This window comes from Pezoporus occidentalis, unplaced genomic scaffold (assembly GCF_034315485.1).
Source record: "Pezoporus occidentalis ecotype Australia unplaced genomic scaffold, CSIRO_AGI_Poc_V1 ctg68, whole genome shotgun sequence".
Taxonomy (NCBI): Eukaryota; Metazoa; Chordata; class Aves; order Psittaciformes; family Psittacidae; genus Pezoporus; species Pezoporus occidentalis.
Window position 1 is genome coordinate 2,211,618 of NW_026916030.1, and position 21,034 is coordinate 2,232,651.

The following is a 21,034-nucleotide window of genomic DNA, read 5'->3' on the forward strand; positions in this document are numbered from 1 at the left end:
AGCGGGAAAGCACCGCGCTATGGCGGTGGTGCCTGAGGCGGGCGGTGCGGCTCTGGCAACCCCCGTCCTTGCACCGAAACCCCTGCCCGCTGGTTCAGAAGTTAAATCAATGCCTTATCGTGTGATGGGGTGATGTTCATGTGAGGTGGAAGCCGTTACTCCAAGACAAAGCGTTGCTTCTCTGCTTCGGGCTCGCTCAGCTCATCAGTTTCCTCACACTTGGCCCGTAATGACCAATTTAACACCGTGGACTAATGTCTACCGCGTGGTTGGACGAGTTTCTCTATCTTCTTGTAATTATTCTTAGTGAGAAGCCCACGCCAGGGTGAGCAGAGCAGCACTGGGTTCCTCGTTCCAAGGGGGCATGTAAGGCACGGGCCCTGGGCCTCCAGACCCTGTGGGTGTGCTGGAAACGCCTCCGCAGGCAGGTGCTTCCACTCTGAGTGCAATTACTCTGTTCGTAATAGAGTACATTTGTTTACTCTAATAGAGTGCCTTTGTGTACTTGTAATGGAGCTGATTGCAGAGCTCCGGTAAACACCAAGCTGCTAGCATCACTTCAGTCTCTGGATTTACACGCTCTTACATTGCCCAAGTGAGGCAAACGCCCAGCCAGAAAACACAAAACCTGTTTTTACAGTGTAAAACAGAATGAGGCTTCTTACCAGCAGCAGCGTGAGCCCTCGGCGCTAGTGAAGAGCTGATGGAATGGAGAAGAGGGGAGCGCGGCCGCCTGGAGGGCAGCAGGAGCAGGTTTGTGGCACTGAGGAAGCGCGGGCAGGCGGTGGCGCTGGACGCTGGGAAATGCAGCCTGGCTGTGAGGAACGCCGAGGAGAGAGGCTTGGGAAGGGGGGAAAGGGCAGGAATAACGAGGATGCTGTGTGAAGGAGCTGTCACTGGAGCCGCGCTCCTGATCCGGAGCAGGACCGCAACAGGACAGCAGAAGAAAGCGTTTAAATGAAAGGAAAAGTTAAATAAATGCAGCAAAAAGTGAAAGGGCATGTCCTGGCTAAACTCCTTCCTGCAGAATTCCTGGGACTAGGAGGAGATGTGAACAGATCTTCCCTGCTCCATGAAGCTTTAGGAACATCGGGATTAACTTCTCATTCTCTCCTCATGCCGAGCCATGAGACACGATGTGCTGGTATCTGTGGTTCTGTGCACATGGATCCTTCTCCACGAGTCACCAGTAGTTTATAAAGAAGGTTTCACCGCCAAGATACTGTCTCATTTCAACAGCAAACCAGAGCTTCACCCACAAGCCTAACACCGCCCATAGTTTTCAGGGCATCACCCAGCTTCCTCCACTCACCCGTCCAGGCAACAAAAAGACCAATGAACTACAGTGGAGTGCCCAGGAAGGCTGAGGTCACATAGCTGGCTCTCGGTTGCTCTCAGGTTGCTATTAAATGATGTGCAGTGGTTTTTTTATAGCTGAGACGGTTCATCATTAAAAACTTGGGAGTGTTTCCCCATGCAAGCAGGAGCTCGGAGGAGCCAGTGACTTTGGCAAGGGTGAGCTGCACTGGTGCTGCCTTTTCTGCATCCATCACCGAGGGCACAGCCTGGTTGTCTCCCAGCCACCACCGGATGCTGGTGTCCGCCACCAGAGTGGTGGATTTAAAATGATGCCCTGACTCTGACTGTCACCTCCAGGCCTCTGGATGAGCACTTCTTAACAGACATTAGAGATTCATCCTCACCAATGTCAGCAGTGCAAAAGGAAGCCAGAGAAACAGCTAAGATGGGCCGTGGCATTGAGAGGCTTTGGTATATAGGAAATACCAAACAAAATGATTGCAAAAGGTAAATATTTTTATATCTAATTATGATATAGCCACATTTCTTACAGGTTAATAAGGTACTAGTTGTTTCTCTACCAGAGAAGCTGCAATATACCAGATACTTGGTTTGCACTGTACTGTATGGGTAAAGCCTTCATTTCATGTTGAGATAAATAGAGATGGTCTGCAGTGTGCAGCATGAAGTGAGACTGCACGTGGTATTCAGGTACAGCAAGGTAGGGGAGTAAAATATAGGTTGAGCAGTAATAAAGGAGCAAGGTAATACAGAAGGCAAGTGTATCCTGCTGAATACTGCAAGCTGGATCTAGCAGCAGGAGAGAAATAGGAAACATCTGTCCCCTGTGAGGAGAAGGGAAATTTAAAGTTACTGTGTGCTCTTAAACACAAGCCTATTTCCTGAGAGCCTGGCTCAGAGGGAGTTGTTAATGAGAACAAATTGTTAGCTGGTGATAATAAATGACCAAAGATGTGTGTTCTGTCAAGAACCGTGCGTCTGTTAAAGCTATGCTGGGGAAAAACAGCAATGTTTGCTTCTTCTGAATCATCTTTCAGCATTACAGTGGTGATGGTGTTTGTAGGCAGGACAGAACAAGGTGTGTGCTCCTACACAGGAAGGTATCTGATGAATATCAGTGTACATGTACAGTTGTTGGCACGGTATCACATACCCTCAAGAAATACCTCAATTCCAACCTCACAGTATTCTGGCCTTGTAAGAGCTGTGATCTGTCTCCTCATGTAGTGTCCCTATATTTCCATTAGCTAAATTCAGGATATGAAATCTAGCAGAGGTGCTAGTCTGATTTTATGGGAATTGGGAAGGATACTGTACAGTATTTTACTCATCTCTTAAGTCAACAACTTCACTCTTATTCATCCTAAATCAAAACTTCCTGGGTCATTACACCAGGACATGGTTAATCTGATGCGTGTGCAGATACACACCTTGCCATGATGTGCATTGTACTGTCAGATCCAAGGGGAGTTTGGTAATAAAGCAGTTATACAGCTGCAGAGCACCAATGGAGTACCACTACAGACATCAACCTGTTTGCCTGAACTGTGCTAGCAGACACTCCGCATGTATTTGCGGGAACATCCTCACTGAAAACCTCATTCTAAGAATTACACCTTCCCAGACAAGTAAACTGAGCAGTTTGAGTTTCACATCAGGGTAACAACCTGATCCACACAACTCAACTGAAGGGGAACGGCACTGCCAACCCGTGGTGTACAGAATTCAGGAGTTAGACTTGGGAAGTCAACGAGCTTTTGAATTTAGTAAAAACCATTTTTCTTAAATAATAAATGTGCCCGCTTTTTTGGTTACTGAGGCAGAATTTGTAGCTTTTATCTAGCATCACAAGGACAATAAACGTATTTCCTTCTGTATTTTTCTTTTAAGATAGCCAAGACAAGAAAAACTAAGTAGCATGTAATGTGCAAAAAGAACATGCAATCTCTTTAAAATCATTTAACACTGGCCTCCTGCCAGTGGCAAAAGAAAAACTATTTGCAGAAACACTTTAATGTATTTCTGAAAAAAGAACACACTTCTCAAGCTATCGCTGTAAAAGTTACTCATTGAGAACCATCCATCTGTGTCTGAAGTTAATAGTTCCTTTTGCAATGATGGCGAGTATCTTCCATCAGTTGTGCTTTCACAAATCATTAAGCAACCAATGCTTTATAAAATGAAAAGTCAGAAGAAAACATATCGAGTAAACAGACTCCACTTGGAAAACGTCCATGGTGGTGCTGTGCTTCAGACCAGGTTTAAATCTATATACATCAACCTATGCTTCCACTGCTTATGTTAGACCACTGAAGATTTGTGGTTGACCTACATATGCAAACAAAACATTTGCTGCACACTTGGGGCAGGGGGATTTACATGATAGAAGATGATGAAAATATGCATAATTGTGGATGACATTTTTCATTCCCGAGTCCTGCTGCACAGAGCTTTGGAACTGGCCATGCATGAAAGAGGCTTGCAACCCTAACAGGCAGGCTGCCTGGCCATGCTGCTGAGCTGAACCTTCAAGACATTAAGCTTCTGTTTCTTCTTGAGCAACACAAATCTGACACAACCATCTAACCCAGCAGACCCTGTATTTGCAAAGGACACATATAACACTGAGGGGGCTGAAACAAGGACAGTTCCACAGTCAGGAACGAGTTGGTGCCCCCGGGCTTGCTTGTTTAAACAAAGATGTTAATTTATCACCTAGTGATCACAAGTGATAGTTATCTGATGTAAAGCAAACAAGAGGCACTGCAGGTCAAAACACACACATGAACTACTTCAACTTTAGTTTGCTAAATCACTTACACAGAAAAGTTCAGATTTGGCAACGGTTGGGGTTTCTGATTTGTTCCTATTTTTCCAGTTAAATGGAAGCTCAAGATCAATTCATTTAAATTAAGGTTGGGCAGCCACATACTGGGGAACGTAACTCTTTACCTCCCCTTGCTTCCAGATCTTTTTTTCACTAGGGGAGAGCACAGCTTCCTAGAACAGGAGGAGAAACATGTACAGAACCCTCTGACTTTGCAGGAGCTTCATATGACAACATTTCATGGTTGTGGAGATCTCGTGACATGCTGTTCCCCTAAGTCTGCATCTTAACTTTTGATCACTGATTGTCTTAAGGTACCAAAAAAACCTAACAGATTTTGTTCTCTTCTAGTACTGCTTAATTTTCCTTCCTTGAGTAAAGCAATTGTAAGGGAAGCAGAATGTGTCTGAAATTCTGGAAATCCTGAAGAATGGCAAGTGGATTCAGCTGCTAAGTCTCAAAGGGACGTCCACTGGCACACTGCAAAGCTGCTAGCATGACAGCACACTGGAGGCTTTACTCTACGAATTGCACCAGCACAAATAAGTATTAATAACATTGATAAAGTTGCATGACAAAACCAGATCTGCTAAGGTAGTAAGCATGCACACATCTCTCAGATATTGAAAGTATGATACGGAAGTGATTTCCTGTAACAGAGGTTTTGTCTGCTATTACTGGATGTCTGTCTCATCATTCTTGCTATGTCACATCTTATTTGTCACTCAAAATCTTTGCAGCTCTGCTGTGCTGAAATAAGTGCAGAAAGGGGGAAAATTCCTTGGCATCAAGACCAGATCTCCTCTGGAAAGCACGCACCGCCTCTGCAACTCCTTTATCTGAGTTGTGAAGGTGGGTTTGGAAGAAACCTGACAGCATCAGATGGAGCAACAGGTACCTTTCCTGCAAGCCAACTGACAAAATGATTAAAGAACAGCTTGTATATAATACCCACTGTCCAATTTACACCCCATTCAAGGTCTGTAAAATATACATCTGTGTAAGAGGGATTTCCATGCAGAGTAAATGTCAATGCAGTCACAAATGTGCATCCACGTGAGAGAAAGAGAAGAAATCTCGGTAGCCTGCGCCTGAAAAAGCAAGCTGATACAAACCTGTTCTCTGCAAAAACACTTGAAGCTATGTGCCAAGAAGCTGTCTTTGGTGCTTCACTCCTACTGTGTTCAGAGAAATGGGACTTTCTATGTGTGTTCTGCACATCAAAGGAATAACTAGCACAGTCCCTCCATCTGATGCAAACACCCACTATGAAGTTTGGCTGTTTGCTTCAAGAAGGGATAATGCTGGTGGGGGTTTATACTAAATCCATGATGATGTACTGTGAAACTCTTTAATTCCACATATTTGGCCAGTTTTATTATCCAAAAGAAAAGGCACAGCTTTCTCACCTGCAGTGGAGTCCAAGCATTTTCTTTGTCTAACAAGCAAACTGGAAAGTTAACAGCTTTTTAAGTTCAACAGCCTTCAAACTCAATTCTCAAACACAGATCCAAACCATTAACCTTAGAAGAGCTAAGCCCTATGAAAAGTTCATGGAAGTTAATGAACATGGAATATTAAACACTTCCATTCAATTGTGATCTAACACGGTCTGGCACTGCAAGCTTTATTAAATCACAGTTGCCTTCTTTTTCTCAGGATTCCCATGAGATGTTCCTTTCCCCCTACCCAAAGGATTTTATAATCTGTGGGATACTGGAGAGCACCAGAGTAAAAATAAAAAGACCATTCTTGTTATTTCATCTGTCCTTTCTATGAGATTAAAAAATGTAACTACCCAAAGCAGAGCCCTTATGCTCCCACTTATATAGGAATGCTCTTGTGGGAATGGGAGGGTAACGAGGAGAAACTCTGAGCAGCTCAGCACCTGACAGGTTCATGCATGCCCCAGTTAAAATGCAGTATTGCAGAATCAATGGAGAGACTCACCAGTAGTGGCTGTGTTGGGGTTTTTACCCTCACTAGTTGAGCTTTGCTGGCCTTAGCATCAAAGGAAGTGCAAGGATAGGCTGACTGGGTGGCATCTCCTTCTCTTTGGGCTCAGGAGAACCAAAGACCCAAATCTTGCTCAGTCAGTCCAAGGACATTTGCACACAAAATCTAGGTTATTAATTCAGGTCAACAGATACTTTTAAATGAAGATTCATACAAGATAACAAAAGGAATGTTCTAAGTACATGCTAAACAGCATAAAGACCACACAAAATCACCAACAGAGAGCTAAACTGATGAATCTGCAGGCAAGATGTGTATCTAGACTAACATATTGGACAGAAACCAATGAATGTATTTACATACCTGAAACAACTCCTGTTTTGAGTTATGCTTTATAAAAGGGGTATCAGCATAAACATGGGAATATTTAAATGGAAGGTAATGCAATATTATATATTGGAAGGAAAAAAAAGAGAAGCCTGCCTGGAAACAAAACCTAGCAATGAGAGGAGGCTGACCACAGAACCTATCCCAGCTCAGGTGCCAGAATGAGCTGCTAATCCCACAAAGTACTTGAACATGTAGGGTCACAGCCAGTGAACCAAGAAAAATCCTTTGGGCTTTTCTCCCTCTCATAAGTTTCTGGATTTCTGGCTCTTGCCAGTCTCCCACTGACTTCCAAGTACTCAGAGATGCCATGAAACTCAGGACAATAATCCTCCTGAGACGGAGACAGGAAGCTGTGCACTGTCTGCCTGTGGCCACAATTTTCTCTCCTGGTAATGTGAAAGCCACATAAAAGGTGGTGTCCAACAACGTTCAAGCATACAGCTAGGAGTTATTTGTGTGACAAAAAGTTACAACTGATCACTCAAAAGTTAAATCAGGGGAACCCAGATAGGGTTGACTGAAGCACATATAAGCTTTGGCCCCTTGGATCCTACACAACTCACATTTCGGATCATTCCTGTAAATGGCAAAGAGCATGGCCATACTAACGTCAAAAGACAAGTCTTTGGGTCTCAACACCACCGCCGTGCATGTGCTTCATCCCTTACCTATGTCGGTGCCTGCTGAGACGAACGGCATGCTCAGGCACGGCGAGTATTCCAGAGCAGCACCTGCAAGGACTCCACACTGGGGGGGCCATGCCAATAAGATGAAGCTGGAAGAAAAGAAGACCCTGAGTGCACAGAGCACCCAAAATCCTGACAGCGTTGAGCCAGACAGTGTGCATCAGCTGTGCAACAGGCTTCTGACAGACCTTACATGTGAACCGCTTGCAGAACAGTCACATTAACACTGGACATATGCAACGGGTTTAGTCAACTATTCTTGTGCAGGAGCTGTGGTGAGATCCTAGATCATGGTGTACACTGTCCTCTAACACAGGAAATGGAGCAGGTGCTGCTGACCTGATGCAGCATCACTCACACTGTCCAAAACCACAAGTAATTCGATTAAGATGTGACTCCATCCATGGCCCCTGCACCGGGAGCACAGCACTGCACCCAAGGGAACACCACCTGCTCCAGGATACACCCGGACACTTCCCTGCTGTGTATTTACAACCGAGAACAAGGGCTTGGTACTTTTACACCCTGGGAAGTTAAGACATGGCATTGCTGCTCTGTATTAAAGCCATCAGGCCAGGACAGCCCCAGACACGCAGAGAGACAAACCCTCCACCAGCTCAACCTCAGCAGGGTGTTTCAGGCGCTCCCTGTCAAACCCACAGCGAACTTCCCCAGGCAAAACCTCCCTTGCAGGCTCTCTCCTCCCAGCGGGCCCAGCCCAATGCTGTAATCGCGGCTCCACCAGCCCCGCTCGGGGTGGCCGCACCCCGGCAGCCGGCCCATGGCCGATCTAACACGGGTCGGCTCCGGGCCCGGCCCCGGCCCCGGCCCCGGCCAGGCGGGACCTTCCTCCACAGCGGCCGGGCCGCGGCTGCCGGTGGGGCGGAGCTTCACCGCCCCCCCCCCCCCGCATCACGTGAGGGAACTTCGGGCCAATGGCGGCGCGGCGAGGGCCGGGGCCCCGCTCGCACCCGCGGACGCTCATTCAAAACGCGGCCGGGCTCGGGCAGCCCCGGACCCGAACCTGCGGCCGGGGCTCGGCGGGGCAGGGGGGCGCCGCCGCCGGGGATGCCCGGGGGGGCCGCGGGCTGAGGTGGCCCCCGCCCGCCCGCCGCCATGCCGGTGAAGAACCGGTACAACCTGGTGGACGATGGCTGCGACTCCCGCGTCCCGCTGCACAACGAGGAGGCCTTCCAGCACGGCATCCACTTCCAGGCCAAGGTGAGCCCCGGACGCGCTCCCCCAGCCCCGGGCAGCGGCGGGTACGGTGGGGACCTCAGTCTGGGGGTGCAGCGCGGCTCCCTACCCGGCTGTCAGAGCCCCTGGTCCCGTCCGGGCTCCGGGGGCCTCTTCGGCAGAGGCGCCCCGGGCAGCCCCTGCAGCGCTGGGCTCTCTGTGCCCTCGCCCGTTGCAGAACAGCCCCGGGCATTGGGTCCCTGCGGGCCGGTCCTAGGCACCTGCTGGCCATGGGCCGATAGCCCCATAGGCTCAGCCCGGGGCTCGCTGTGTCCCCTCCAGCCGTGCCCACCGTGCGTTCTTCAGCTCCACCGGTGCCAGGTGTAAGAAATTCTAAAGAAAACATCAATAAATTAGCAAAGCCTTACACTTTAGCACAATCAAACAGGTTCTTCTCCTAGTATTTTTCCATCAGTTTATCCTTATAAACTGCCTTGTGCGCTTCATTTGAGAACTGATCTGGAAAGACCCCTCTTGACAGTGCAATGGACACTGCCTGTGGTATGGACACTGCTCGACCTGGTGCCTGTCATCAGTTGGATAGGACCCTGTTCCTACTGCAGTGAGTGACAGCTCTGTATTCCCCTCGAAACCAGCAGGCTGTTATGTGCTGCTTAAAACCATGCTAGTGCCTTATTCCATCCAACCTGCTCATTGCATGGGAAGCTGTGCAGGTCCTCGTTTAAATGCAGTCTTCAGATATCAGAAACACTGAATAGTCATAAATTGATTCTATATTGATCATGAGCGGTCTGGCAGCATCACTCTCAGAAAGTGCCTCCATTGGAATTGACATTCTGGAGACAGTGCAGGGTTTATAATTCAGCTGACAAGAAGAACTGCGTTTTGCTGGAGCAACTCTAGGGTTCCTTTTCCCTCTTTGAAGGTGGCCTAGCATAGATCAGAAATGGAATTCATGCCTGCTATCTCCTGAGCTGCAAAGAAGGGGCATATATATTCAAATAAAGCTTTGAAATGAGGATTTTGTGTGGTTTGGTTTTCCTGCTAAGACCTGTAAGATTTAAGCAGGTTGGAGGATGGATCTGAACAGACAGTTAATCACATTTTAATAATAGCTCTCTTCCTTAGGGGAGAAGAAGAATTTATCTTTGATTTCTTTATTTTAAACTAAGATTTGCTGTGCTGAGGAGAAGAAAACTCCTCATTTTGATTTTTAAAACACGTGAAGCAACTGTACCTTCAACTGAGTGGAACTGGCTTCTTCAGATTGACAGCTTCAGGCAGCCAGAGCTGTTCAGAAAGTGGCTACCACGCTGTTAAAGATGTGTGGGTCTGAGATGGGGTTTGCATTAGCTCAGTAGCACGCTTGCTCAGTTCTGCTCTAAAATCTGACTCTTCCAATTAGGACGTGCATTGTGGACACATCACTCAGCCACAACTGACAATGACAGGGCTGTAACTGGTGCCAGGTGTCTCGCACCAGGCAATCTTAGTGACCACATTTAGTCTCTAATCTCCACATACCAAACTGCCTTACTTGCCCTATAATCTTCAGGGACAAACTTGAGGAGGTCAGTACTGGGAGCTGCTTGCGGAGAGGTGCCTGGTTTTGCCATGCTTCACAAGCAGGAAGGGTTCTGCATGGGAGCACAAGGACCGAAACTGCAGCAAGGCCAAAGCAGGGGGATTTGGAGGATGTCCTCTTGTCCCAGCCTATCAATTTAGCTTTGGTAGCATGGTCTGTTCCCCACTTCAGCCCTGTTTGCAGACAAAAAGCCAGCCAGCCACACTAAATTAATCTGGATTACCTGCAACTGCACTGACAGCCACTGCAGAGCAGGGAAGGAGATGCCTGCCAACCAAAGAGACCTCAGATTGGGAGTGATATGGATATGTCCTCACCACCAGGGCAGAGGGAAATCCTGGCTCAATCACTCCCTTCCCCACTGCCCTCAAGCTTTCATGGGCAGAGCGGTTTGACTCTGCTGTGGTTTACCAAAGGCTACAGCTGAACTTAACTGCTCTTAAAAATGCCATTTTGCAAAGGCATTTACAGAAGCATCAGGAAAGCCCGATGACCTTTCAGATTGCTTGTGGTGTTTATTTCAAGGCAGGCAGAAGAGCAGTAAATACTAAGCCAGGAGAACTCTGAAAGCCCTTTTAAGCAGAAGTTTTTAAAGATGAAACACATTGCAAGCCACAAGCATTAGAGAAATAAAACCAGAACTATGTCAGGAACAGTGATAGCAATGGGGGGAGTATTGTATCTCTGTTCATGTGTCTGATCAGCTGCCCCTTCTCCTCCTCCCCTCTCCATAGGGGAGGAACTTCCAAAACCCCCCATAACTGGAAAGCACACACTCAAACCCCAGATGTGATTCATGAGCTAAATGCTCTTGAGAGCATTTGTAAGCCAAGCTTTGTAACCTGCCCTCTGCCTCCTCTGCTAAGCTGCCTGTGACAGCCATGCAGACATGGGCTGTGTTACACTGAGGGAGCTGGTGGATTCACCTGGGAGCACACCAGCACAGAGTCCAGACCCTGCCCTCAGCACCAGCCCGTGCTGGCAGGACACTGACATTTCTCATCGGGCCACTCACCACCTCACTCAGGTGGCATTTTTCTTGCCCTCCCCAACATGCCCTTGACATGCAGGTCTTTCCTCAGAGCTGTGAGCCACAGCTTCACAACATTAGTGGCCTTTTGCTCCACACATGAGCTGGCTATCCAGGACACTGCATGTTTTCCTCATTCCCAAGGCTGAGCTGGCAGCTTTGTGCCTCCTCCACTTGGCAGTGGTGCAGGCAGCACTCTGTGCATCAGTACCACCTCCTGCCAGCAAGTGCACAACCAGAGCCTGCATTGGTACACAAGCATTACAACCCAGCGTAAGGGGGTAGTACAGGCAGCACAGGGAAGAACACACGGGAGGGAGAAACAGCAGCAGCAGGAAGCTGTCTGCCTGCAGGTCTTCCCTAACAACCCAAGTAGCATCAGCCGCACACAGCCATTGCGCACAGGAGAACAGGCGGCCGGCTGGCAGAAGCTGTAGGTGTAGTGAAGTGGTAGAGGCGGAGGTGCTGAGAACACACCATCTGCCCATGTCTCAGCCTCTGAGTAAAAGGCCCTGCTAGGACTGATGCTTACACTCACTTCAGTGCAGCACCCAATGCCAAGGGCAGTGCAATCACAGCTTAGTCAGGCAGCTTGTTTAGCATAGCAGCTCCCCTAAGCATAGTTAAAACCTACTGGTGTAGGATGCAGATTTGAGTGGGTTTACCAGGATTCTGCAGACAGCTGAGCTGGTCCAACCAAGCAGAGACAGTGGTGTCCAGAGGGAAGGTGGTCCAGATGAAAAAGACTAGAGTCATGAGCCTTTTCCAGGAAAGGTAGTTGTGGCACATCCCGGCAGTTTCCCAACTCCTATGTGCTTTTAGCTCTGAGTCTTGTAAAAGCAGGTGTAGTGAGGAATGACAAAGGATGGACAGTCTCATTTTCAGACACACAGAACTGTGACTTGATCAGCAACAGGCATTGCCCTGCAAAGCACTGGTAAAGGAGCATCCAGAGTCCGAATGGGGTCAGAAGCTCACACCCGACATTAGAGATCCATGAACTTCTCCCTGACTTCGATAACATTGCCCGCAACAGATATTCCTATTGTGTCCTAGGTCAAGAGGGCCTAACCAAGCAAGGACTAAATGAGAGGTGGTGTTTGTTCGGAAGAAGCCTCCACCATTAACTTGTGCATTGCTTTACAGACATCTCACTGTTGTGTCTTGCAGTACATCGGTAGCTTGGACGTACCCAGGCCCAACAGCCGCGTGGAGATTGTGGCAGCCATGAGAAGGATTCGGGTAAGTTCAAAAGAGCTGAACCCACATGGAATAAAAGGTTACATTCACTGGAGTGACTTGGTTGCAGTGCACTGTTCTACATCTCCCTTTCCCAGCCTTCCTGTCTGGAGCTCAAATCTCAGCACAGTCAGGATTGTAACAAGCTGCTCCAGAAATTCCCAAGGCATCTCAGGATAGACCCATCCCCTGCTCTTTGCAAAGGGATCAGTTAGCAAAACTCAAATAGCAAACCCTAGCCTGTGCTGAGCAGGTATGGGGATTCTCCTTGAACCTAAGAGATTTATTTAGCCTGTTTGGGTTTTTATGTGTGTGAAAAATAAGATGTACACACAGTGTGCTCCACAAAAACATTCGTATTCATTGCTGGTTCCAAATATGTTATATATTGAAATACCTGGCAGATGTGATGGATGTAAATCCCATCAGACTAGACTTTGTGGATTCTGCTGCTCATGGAATAATTTGCCGTTCTCCCACATCCCCCAGTATAGTTTTACAGTTCCTGTTTCTCATCAGAAAATCTGCACTCTTCCTCCTGTAGCCTTTTATTCTTCAGAGCAGGCTGTGAATGGTCAACAGATTGAGCTACCATTAGCAGGGTGAGCTAACTTACATCTGCTTCACGTATAACCAGTTCAAGCGTATGTACCCCAAAAGGCAGTGCAGCTCCTGTGCCTGGCTGAAGTTTTGCAGGGGTCTTAATACTGAGGCTGTTCCTGTGTCTCACAGCAGCTAAAGCAGGTTTGAGAATCTTCCATTTAAAGCTTTGAAGGGATTATCCCGTTTCTCTCCCTCCCCCCATAGTATTTAACCCATCTAATTTTCATTTAGAATAGTGCTTTTTAAACTTAGCCTGTAACTGGCTGGGGAGCTGATGTATTCATCTCCAGCCAAGCTCAGAAATGACATTCCCCTGCCTTTGCCTGCTCAGACGATTAGCACAGCTCTTGCTCAGAACAAAGTGCAGCAGCAATCTAAATTGCCCTGGTTATTTATGGAACAGGTGAAGAGCTATAGGAAGGAAAGGCAAGAAGTGATGACTACCAGGGCAGTTTAGAAGCTGGCATAACAATTGGTAATTTTTGAACTGAATCAATATTTAGCATCAGATTTGACACTGCACTGCTGATCTTGACTGATAACACCCTTGGAAGGAAAAGCAGACAGTGTTTTAATATCAGCTTCTGGAAAGTCTTGCATTCTGTTTTCATACCTGCTATTGCCACAATGGTACCTAGCTCGGCCTTGGCAATGCAATAGCATGCTTGAGTGCTATATGAAGCATATAAGGAACCACTCTGCATTGGTGGATGCCATCAGTTAATCTTATCACACAATATTTTTAAAGCAGGCATCCTGTATTCTATACTGGGTTTTTAATCTTGGAAGCCCTTTCCAAAAAGGGAGGGCTTCCCTTTTCATGGGCGTATTGTACAGCAGGATCTTATTCAGACACTTCCTGGCTGCTGAGCGGAAGATGCTTCTCTATTGAAGATAGTTAATTGGCACTGATCCTTAATTAGAGCATAAAGAATGAACTGGGAGGTCTTTGAAGAGAATTCTAGTGCATAGAGTACACAACCTAGGAACTGAGGGAAGATGGGGGTTATTTATGTAGCATTCATTTACATGCAGAGGCCTTGTCTATACTAGAGCTTTTTCCCATGGACTCTCAGCGGCACCAGTTGCAACTGGGAGGAAACAGTGGAAGAAGCTATTGGTGGAAGCTAGTATTTTGCTACCATCTTATTGTGAGTGGTAGTGCCTGTTTGCACTGCAAGAGCAAGAAAGCTCCTGTGGCCCTGCCAAGTGTTGGCAGGAGCACATTGTGCTGAAGCTTTCATCCTTTGTGCATTCCAGTGTTCCACTGGAATTCTCTACTGGAGCGGAAGAGAAGTCGCCCAGTACAAGCCCCAGCACAACATTTCCTATGTGCTCTCTATGCCCTGCGACATGGGAGGAGGCAGCATGAGCCACCACTGGAGCAGTCGGTGATGGGGCCAGCTCACAGCACAGGCAGGTTGTTACTCATTGCTTCTGCTACTCTAGAAGAGAACCAGGGAGGAGGATGAGGAGTCACAGCTCTCTTTTCCAGGCTCCGACAGGGCTGGTTACTCTAGTTATTCATGAGTAAGTTGAGGCAAGCCCTGAAACTGCCTTCTTACTACTATGTCTGATTCTGGTCTCTAGTCTGGCTTCCCCAGGGAAAAAAAACCTTGAGCTATCTAGCTCTAGTGTTGTTCTTGGAGTTTGAGAGGAGAGAGGGCAGTAAATAGCAGCTCCAGTTGCTATTATCTACTCCTTGGCATATTACTGTCCTGTGTTTTGTACTGGGCTCTTTTGCCAGCTGCATATGGATTATGCCAGGGAAGCTGGGAGGTTCAGTGGTATTCTTTACTCTGCATTAGCAGAGCAGTAGGCTTGGAGACTGAGGACATGCAGAGCCCGCAGGCTGTAGGACATCACTCCCAGAGAGCCTCAAATGACATGTTTTAACATTAGCCCGCTGAAATCAATCTGCTCTTTTGTGGTAGGTATTTAAGATGCACTCTTACAGTAAAGCTTAAATCCATATTCCTGGCTGAATGGATGCTTGTAGAATCACTAGCAGTACTCCATTAGTCACACATTAGGTTCCCATTTCATAACAGACTGGAAAACCTTGTCTCATCATGCTCTATGCCTCCACTGAAGGGAATGCAGACTCAATAGATACAACAGGGAAGCTGCTGTTCTTCGCTTCCCATTATGCAGAGCTAGACAACTTGAAGTTTGATAATCCTTCCAGTGGATTAGTAGCAGCATACAGCTTGTTATTATATGATCGTCAGAGTTCAAACTAATCCCTCTACTCCTCTTGCCCTGGCAGGGGAGGTGATGAAATTAGTTTGGTACTTGGATAAGCACTGTGTGCTCTGACAGGCACATCAGGCTGCTCTTTATGAGCCCAACTCCTTGTGCAGGCAGGCGTTCCTCCACCTCCCAGGGAGAAGCCAATCTGCCCTCTCCTGCTGCCTGAGGCCTGGGTCTGGGTGTCAGGCAGCTCACACTCCTGCATTCACAGCCAGTGTTCTGGTGGAGCTGGCTTTCTGCTGAAGTGGATTCATCTGCAGGTGTTTAAGGAGCTTATGTACAAGACGAGGTTTTTCTTCCTGCATAAGTGGCAGCTAAAGTGAGGAATGCGACAGTCCTCGAGGGTCCAGATGGCTTCCCAGTTCGGCAGAGTCACCCTTTCCCTTGACACACAACTCCTTTTGTGAACAACTAACTAGCCAAGTTCCCCCCTTAGCCAGGTGAAGGCTCTCATGCAGTTTAAGAGGAAAGATATTGTGGAGCCCACACAGCCTGGAAACATTAACAGGAAAGCTTTGCTAAAGATGCCTATGGGTACAGGCCTGGGAGTAAAGATAGGTTTTGTGAAACACAAAGCTCCTGAGGTTGCTTGGGAAATCGTGCCCTGGGAGACCAGGGAATGGGAGGCATCGTGGAATGGTTTGGATTGGAAAGGACCTCAAGATCATCCAGTTCCAACCCCCTGCCATGGGCAGGGACACCTCACACTAGAGCAGGTTGCTCAAGGCTCCATCCAGCCTGGCCTTGAACACTTCCAGGGATGGGGCAGTCACAGCTTCCTTGGACAACTTGTTCCAGCTCCTCACCACCCTCACAGGGAGGAATTTCTTCCTTATATCGAGCCTTCCTTATGTCTAACCTAAACTTCCCCTTTTTAAGCTTGAACCCATTACCCCTTGTCCTATTTATATGAAGGGTTAACATCCCACGTCCTGCATCCATTCCCCAGAACTAGCACTGACCAGAGGAGAATCAGTCAGCTGTTTCCTTCCTCAAGCAACACAACCTTCAGCCCAGGGCTTCAGAGCCAAACAGCCCTAGAGAAAAGCTGAAAAGCTGCTGTTCTGAGTGGTGAGTTGTACAAGGACACTGCAGGAGCAAGTGTCAAAGCCTGTCATCCCCACAGCCAGCCTGCTGACTGCAATCCCCAAAGTCACTGCATTTAATTACCTTTAAGGCACAGAATCAGTTTCCCTGGAATTTGCACTTAAAGATTTGACAAAGCCTGAAAGTTTGAGGTCTGTTTGGAAGGTCTAGCTGGGACCCAAGCAGGCACTGACACTCAAAGGAGCCAGATGTTGGATTATTAAATCATTTCATAAGGGAACAGCCAACTGGTGCTTTGCTGATCCAAGCACCAGGATGAACAAACAAGAGGCAGGCATCCAGACTAATGTGTTTCTTCTGTTACCTCCGCATTTCTTAGGCTTAACTTAATTGAGAAGTCTTTTTCCCCAGAGGTTGGTGTACCAGAGAAGCAGAAACATTCCTAAATCTTGACACAGGATACATCTGAAATGCCCGAGTACTCCTTGGCATTAGAACTGGCATCTTACTTCAGCATCCCTCCTATCCTGATTGTTCTTGCTGCATGTAAGCTCTTAAGCAGAGCCTCACCTCTTTGCAGTTTCTCCACATGGTATTCCAGTGAGGAGGTGTAATCTAGCCACGCTACAAGTCACGCTGACTGCCAAGTATCAACGGGTAGTCTTGAAGTGTGATATGACAGCAGTTTAAATCAGGATGAGTAAAAGTTACAGTCCTACCAGTGCAACCATGTGAAGCAGAGGAAGCAGCAGCAACAGAACCTGCCTCTCCTGCAGCTAGTCTGAGAGCTGGGCTGGCTTCATGCAGCAGCTTTCACTTAAAGCCAGCCCAGGCTATAAACTGCAACAGTTCAGGAGCAAATATGGGTATTTATCTGCTCCTGCTACAGGAGAGGAACCAGGTAGATAGCTGGTGCAGAGCAGGGTGACTGCCTCCAGCCATCTCAGCTTAATTTATCACTGTGTGGCAGACTTCAGAGGTGCTTAATAGACTTGTTCATGAGATCCTTCTAGAACACAGTTCCTTCAGTTCTCCCAGGCAGCCTTCTTATTACAGAAGAGAAGCTCACCAAGCTAACCACTGCACAGATTCCTCTCATACATTCTGCCTGTAAGCCCTTCCTGCGTTATTATTATGCTTGGAGCTAAGTTTTCCTGCCAGCTTCATGTTAATCTGGGCTGGAGTTTGTGACCAGGACTAAGAAAAGACAGAAGCTGAGCTCCCAGCTGCTGGCTTCTTGGTTAGTCTTCACAGCCTCTCCCACTATAATGACATTGTTTGGTCCTCTGCGGCTGAGGCACAGGCTCAAACTGTTGCAGCACTTGCCGTGGTACAGGCCTCAGTAGCTGCATGCCAGGGTCTGTTGGTATTGGATGGGAGTTTGTTCTGCTGCCCTTCCTGGAGGGCTTTTCATTCCAGCCTCTTTGGAAGAGCATCCAAATGCTCAGCTAATGACAGCCCTGGGCTGTGAAAGGAAATAGTCCCAGCATCTGAACATATTTCATCAGTCCTCAGACTCCTGGTGTGGACCTTTCTGTAGTCCTCAGAATGCCACGCACCTTCCTTGCATTTACAGGAGGGTACAGGAAGAACATGATAGTTCTTACATGGCTGGAGTGTGAAACACAAGCATCTTATGTGTCTGCTCTGAACTGATAGCACATGGTGGGGGGGAAATGTTGGTAACCAAATCTCATTTACTACGTGTTGCAGTCATGGCTCCAATCAGCATTCATACTGACCAGCATACAGGCAGACAGCAGACCTTGTGGGAAGATGAGAGGAAGACTTCTGAGCAACAAGCCTGTATGTTCCTCTTCCTCCTTCCCCATACCAAAAGGACTATGCATTTACCACAAAGTATGCTCAAGAGAGCATCTTTTTCTAGGATACCTTCCCTGCTTCTCTGGAGAACCATGCAAGGGTTGCTTACACTGATACGTATTAGACAGAGTCTACAGCCTCCAGGAGAGAGCAGTGGCTTACAAACCAAGTGTACATGAGCGCGTACAAACTTGCTCTGATACCTTCTGCAGAAGGCCTGGTGTCAGGTTGGGCTCTTCTCCCAAGCAGAGGCTTAAGAAAGGCTCATGCAGCTTCAGGCAGGCAGTGCATGATCAGACTATAGTCAGTCCTCAGCACAGCATACAAGTCCACCCAGATAAACCCTGAGGAGCTTGCACTAGTGACTCGGAAGGAGATTTACAGGCAAACATGGGTGGCTTTCTCTTCTGCCTACTCTCTAGATCTCTCTGTATTTCTCTCTCCCTGTCCAGCAGCCCACCTTACCTGCCATCTACTTTAAGGGAAGATACTCAACAAAGCTATGGGCAGAGAACAGTCAGACAAGCAGGCTAAGAAAACAGATTGGCACAAGGCCATCAAGAGCAGAGGAGATGACTTGCCTCAGGGCATCCTTGCCATACAGCCCTTCTCTTCCCCAGGCAGGGCTGTGTCCCATTACCTGCCACATACAGGACTGCTCAGGTGCAGGCACTGTGGTCTTAAACACCAGTTACTCCCGGGGTCCCATCCATGACAGGCATCTGAGCCAGCTGAAAGTTTCTACCCCACAAGATTAAGCTAATTGGTTCTACCTTTCCAGGCCCTGGCGAAATAGAGCAAGTGTTTTCAGGTTGGTAATTAAGTGTTAATTGCAGCTAAGTTTAGCCCTAATGCCTCATTAGTTTGTTTTCCTCTATTTGTTGCAGCTAGAGCAGAGGCTCCTGCACAAGGATGGGGAGCAGGGTGGGCTTCCTGGGAGGCAGAAGAGTCCTATCAGGAAGCCTCTTACCACCTCTTTCCCAACAGGAGCTCTGGGTGAGACAGAGACCTTTACACCTCAATGCTCTAAATAACATCTAGGCAGCAGCTCTGCAGGGTCTCTGGTTTGCCCAACACACACATCAGCCCATTTTCATGTTACAGTGGATTTTGCATCTCGTCCTATTACACCTTTGCTGGAGCCTTCACCACCTCAGCCCCCACTGCAGGTTCTTTGCTGTCTCCCATGCCCCAGGGCTAGTCAGTGGCTTTAACAAGGGCAGGCAGTACTGAAGCTACTACTGTTCAGGGCCCTGCTCTACTGAAAAGGACTTTAATTCCTCCACACTGCAAACAGCACCCGGGTTTGGTTCCCACAGACTGTTTGCTGGTCTCTGAGCAGATAACAGACCGGACAGAGATGCCCTTGGGAGAGGAAGCCACCCCACATTAGGAGATGACAGACACGTTGCGGGTCTTACCTTTCTGCAGCACGGGTGCTGAGGAAAGAGATGAGCCCTCTAGGAGAAGGTCTGGCAGGAATCCATTTCTCCAGGCAAAACAAGAGGCTTAGCACTGCAGGGCCTCCTCTTGCAATAAGCAGAGCCACAGAACTGCAACCTCTCACCCTACCTCCAGAAAGGGCTTCCTACCCTGCCCCATAGTTTTATATCCTATGTCCTTTCCCAGTATTCCCTGCAACCTTAATCAGCCAAAACACCAGGTGGGATGATGTCTTCCAAAGCTCCCTTGCTATGAAGGCCTGATGAAGGGAAGAAGGCTGGATTTGGAAGGATGGGTGATGCAGCTGCAGCTCCTTAGGCCTGTCTACACATGTTCTCCAGCCCACTGTCACCTTGGCAGGCTTGTTTCATGCATACCCTGCTTTACTGGCCTTACAGAACATGGAATTTTCATAAACTGAAGAAACAGTGTGGAAGCTGCTTCTCTAGAATTGAGCCTGCCACATCTCAGACTAACCCAGGTTTGGTTTATCCCATTTCTGCTCTTTGTATTATCATAACAGAAAGGAGAGAAGCTCTTACTGAGATGTTTTTGCAGTGGCATCATGCAGTGTTTCTAGGCAGCATCATGTGGCTGTGGTGGAGGACTCACTACTCTGTGCTTGTACATCTTGAGTAGGAGGAGAGAAATAAACACCTCTGAGATAGCACAAGAATCCAGCCTTCTGCTCACTGCTTGGGGACATCTTGTCATGCCCTAGAGCTGCCCCACTGATTTAGAAGCTTTTGCAGGTTTCCACCCTGCTCATCTCCCACCCTAAATCACAGCTGGACTCTTGCCACACAATAGTGATAAGTTACCTTCTGCCACTTGTGAGCTGAAATGAGTGGGCACTGTTCCAGCTGTGAATAGGCCACTGTAACAGAAGACAGCTTAGAACTCTCATCAGTATCCATGTGCTACAACCTAGGTTTGAGAAATGACCAGTGATTACAGATGCTTCAGTTCTTACTTCCACCCTGTTCAGTGTGTGCTGTGTATGGCTGGTGGCGGATGGCTGGAGGGATCACTCACTGAAATGTGTCATCTCTTAGCAACAGCGACCTTTCAGTGCCTTCTTCAGAGCACTGAGAACTGAATGGCTTCTCCAGCGAGGGGGTGGAAACAGTGAGGCATATTAATATTGGTTTGCATAAGAGTCATGATGGATTGGAGTTTAGATGAAGCTGCTAATAAAAGCAGCAGTTAAACAGATGAAAGCTAAATTAAAATGTTAGTACCAAATAGAACAAGACAAGAGCTTTTTGTCTCATGCTGTATCTTGGCAATGAGGCAGGTACCTTTTAATTGTAAAACAAAGTGGCTTTAACAGTATTATCATTATATTACTGAAGCATTTGATTTCACTAGCAAAAATACCAGTATATGAGAACTCTGCAGAGCTTTTATCTAGTTTGAAATGAAGTAGCTTTTCTCACCAATTATGTTACTGGGTGCAGGTTATTACAGAGATTAAATATAACGGCTTTCAAGTGACATTCTGGTGTAGAACAATCAGCCACCACTCAAAGCTGCTGCTTTATTAGTGAGAAAATGCAATTGAGATGGCAACCAGAGTAGTAGGGAGCACATTGGATTAACTTGTTAACAAGGAGGTGCCTTAATCTCAGTGA

General features: G+C 47.6%; 1 protein-coding gene and 1 long non-coding RNA gene across 3 annotated transcripts in view; one reads left to right on the top strand and one right to left on the bottom strand.

Moving 5' to 3' along the window:
* Positions 1–1,809: 1,809 nt before the first annotated feature.
* LOC134175458 (uncharacterized) lies at positions 1,810–19,562 on the bottom strand. 2 transcript variants are annotated; one of them, XR_009969014.1, is made up of 2 exons: positions 19,379–19,562; positions 1,810–5,050 (listed from the first exon to the last, which is right to left on the bottom strand). It is a non-coding gene; the product is annotated as an uncharacterized LOC134175458 (long non-coding RNA). The 2 variants fall into 2 exon arrangements; XR_009969015.1 differs by having other exon boundaries at positions 1,810–5,061.
* LOC134175457 (carboxyl-terminal PDZ ligand of neuronal nitric oxide synthase protein-like) overlaps positions 8,219–21,034 on the top strand; it is a 32,493-nt gene continuing 19,677 nt past the window's right edge. Inside the window, exons 1-2 of the mRNA XM_062641479.1 lie at positions 8,219–8,400; positions 12,162–12,233. Of these exons, the coding sequence (XP_062497463.1) occupies positions 8,296–8,400; positions 12,162–12,233 (177 nt within the window). The 5' untranslated portion in view covers positions 8,219–8,295. The remainder of the gene's footprint in view (positions 8,401–12,161; positions 12,234–21,034) is intronic.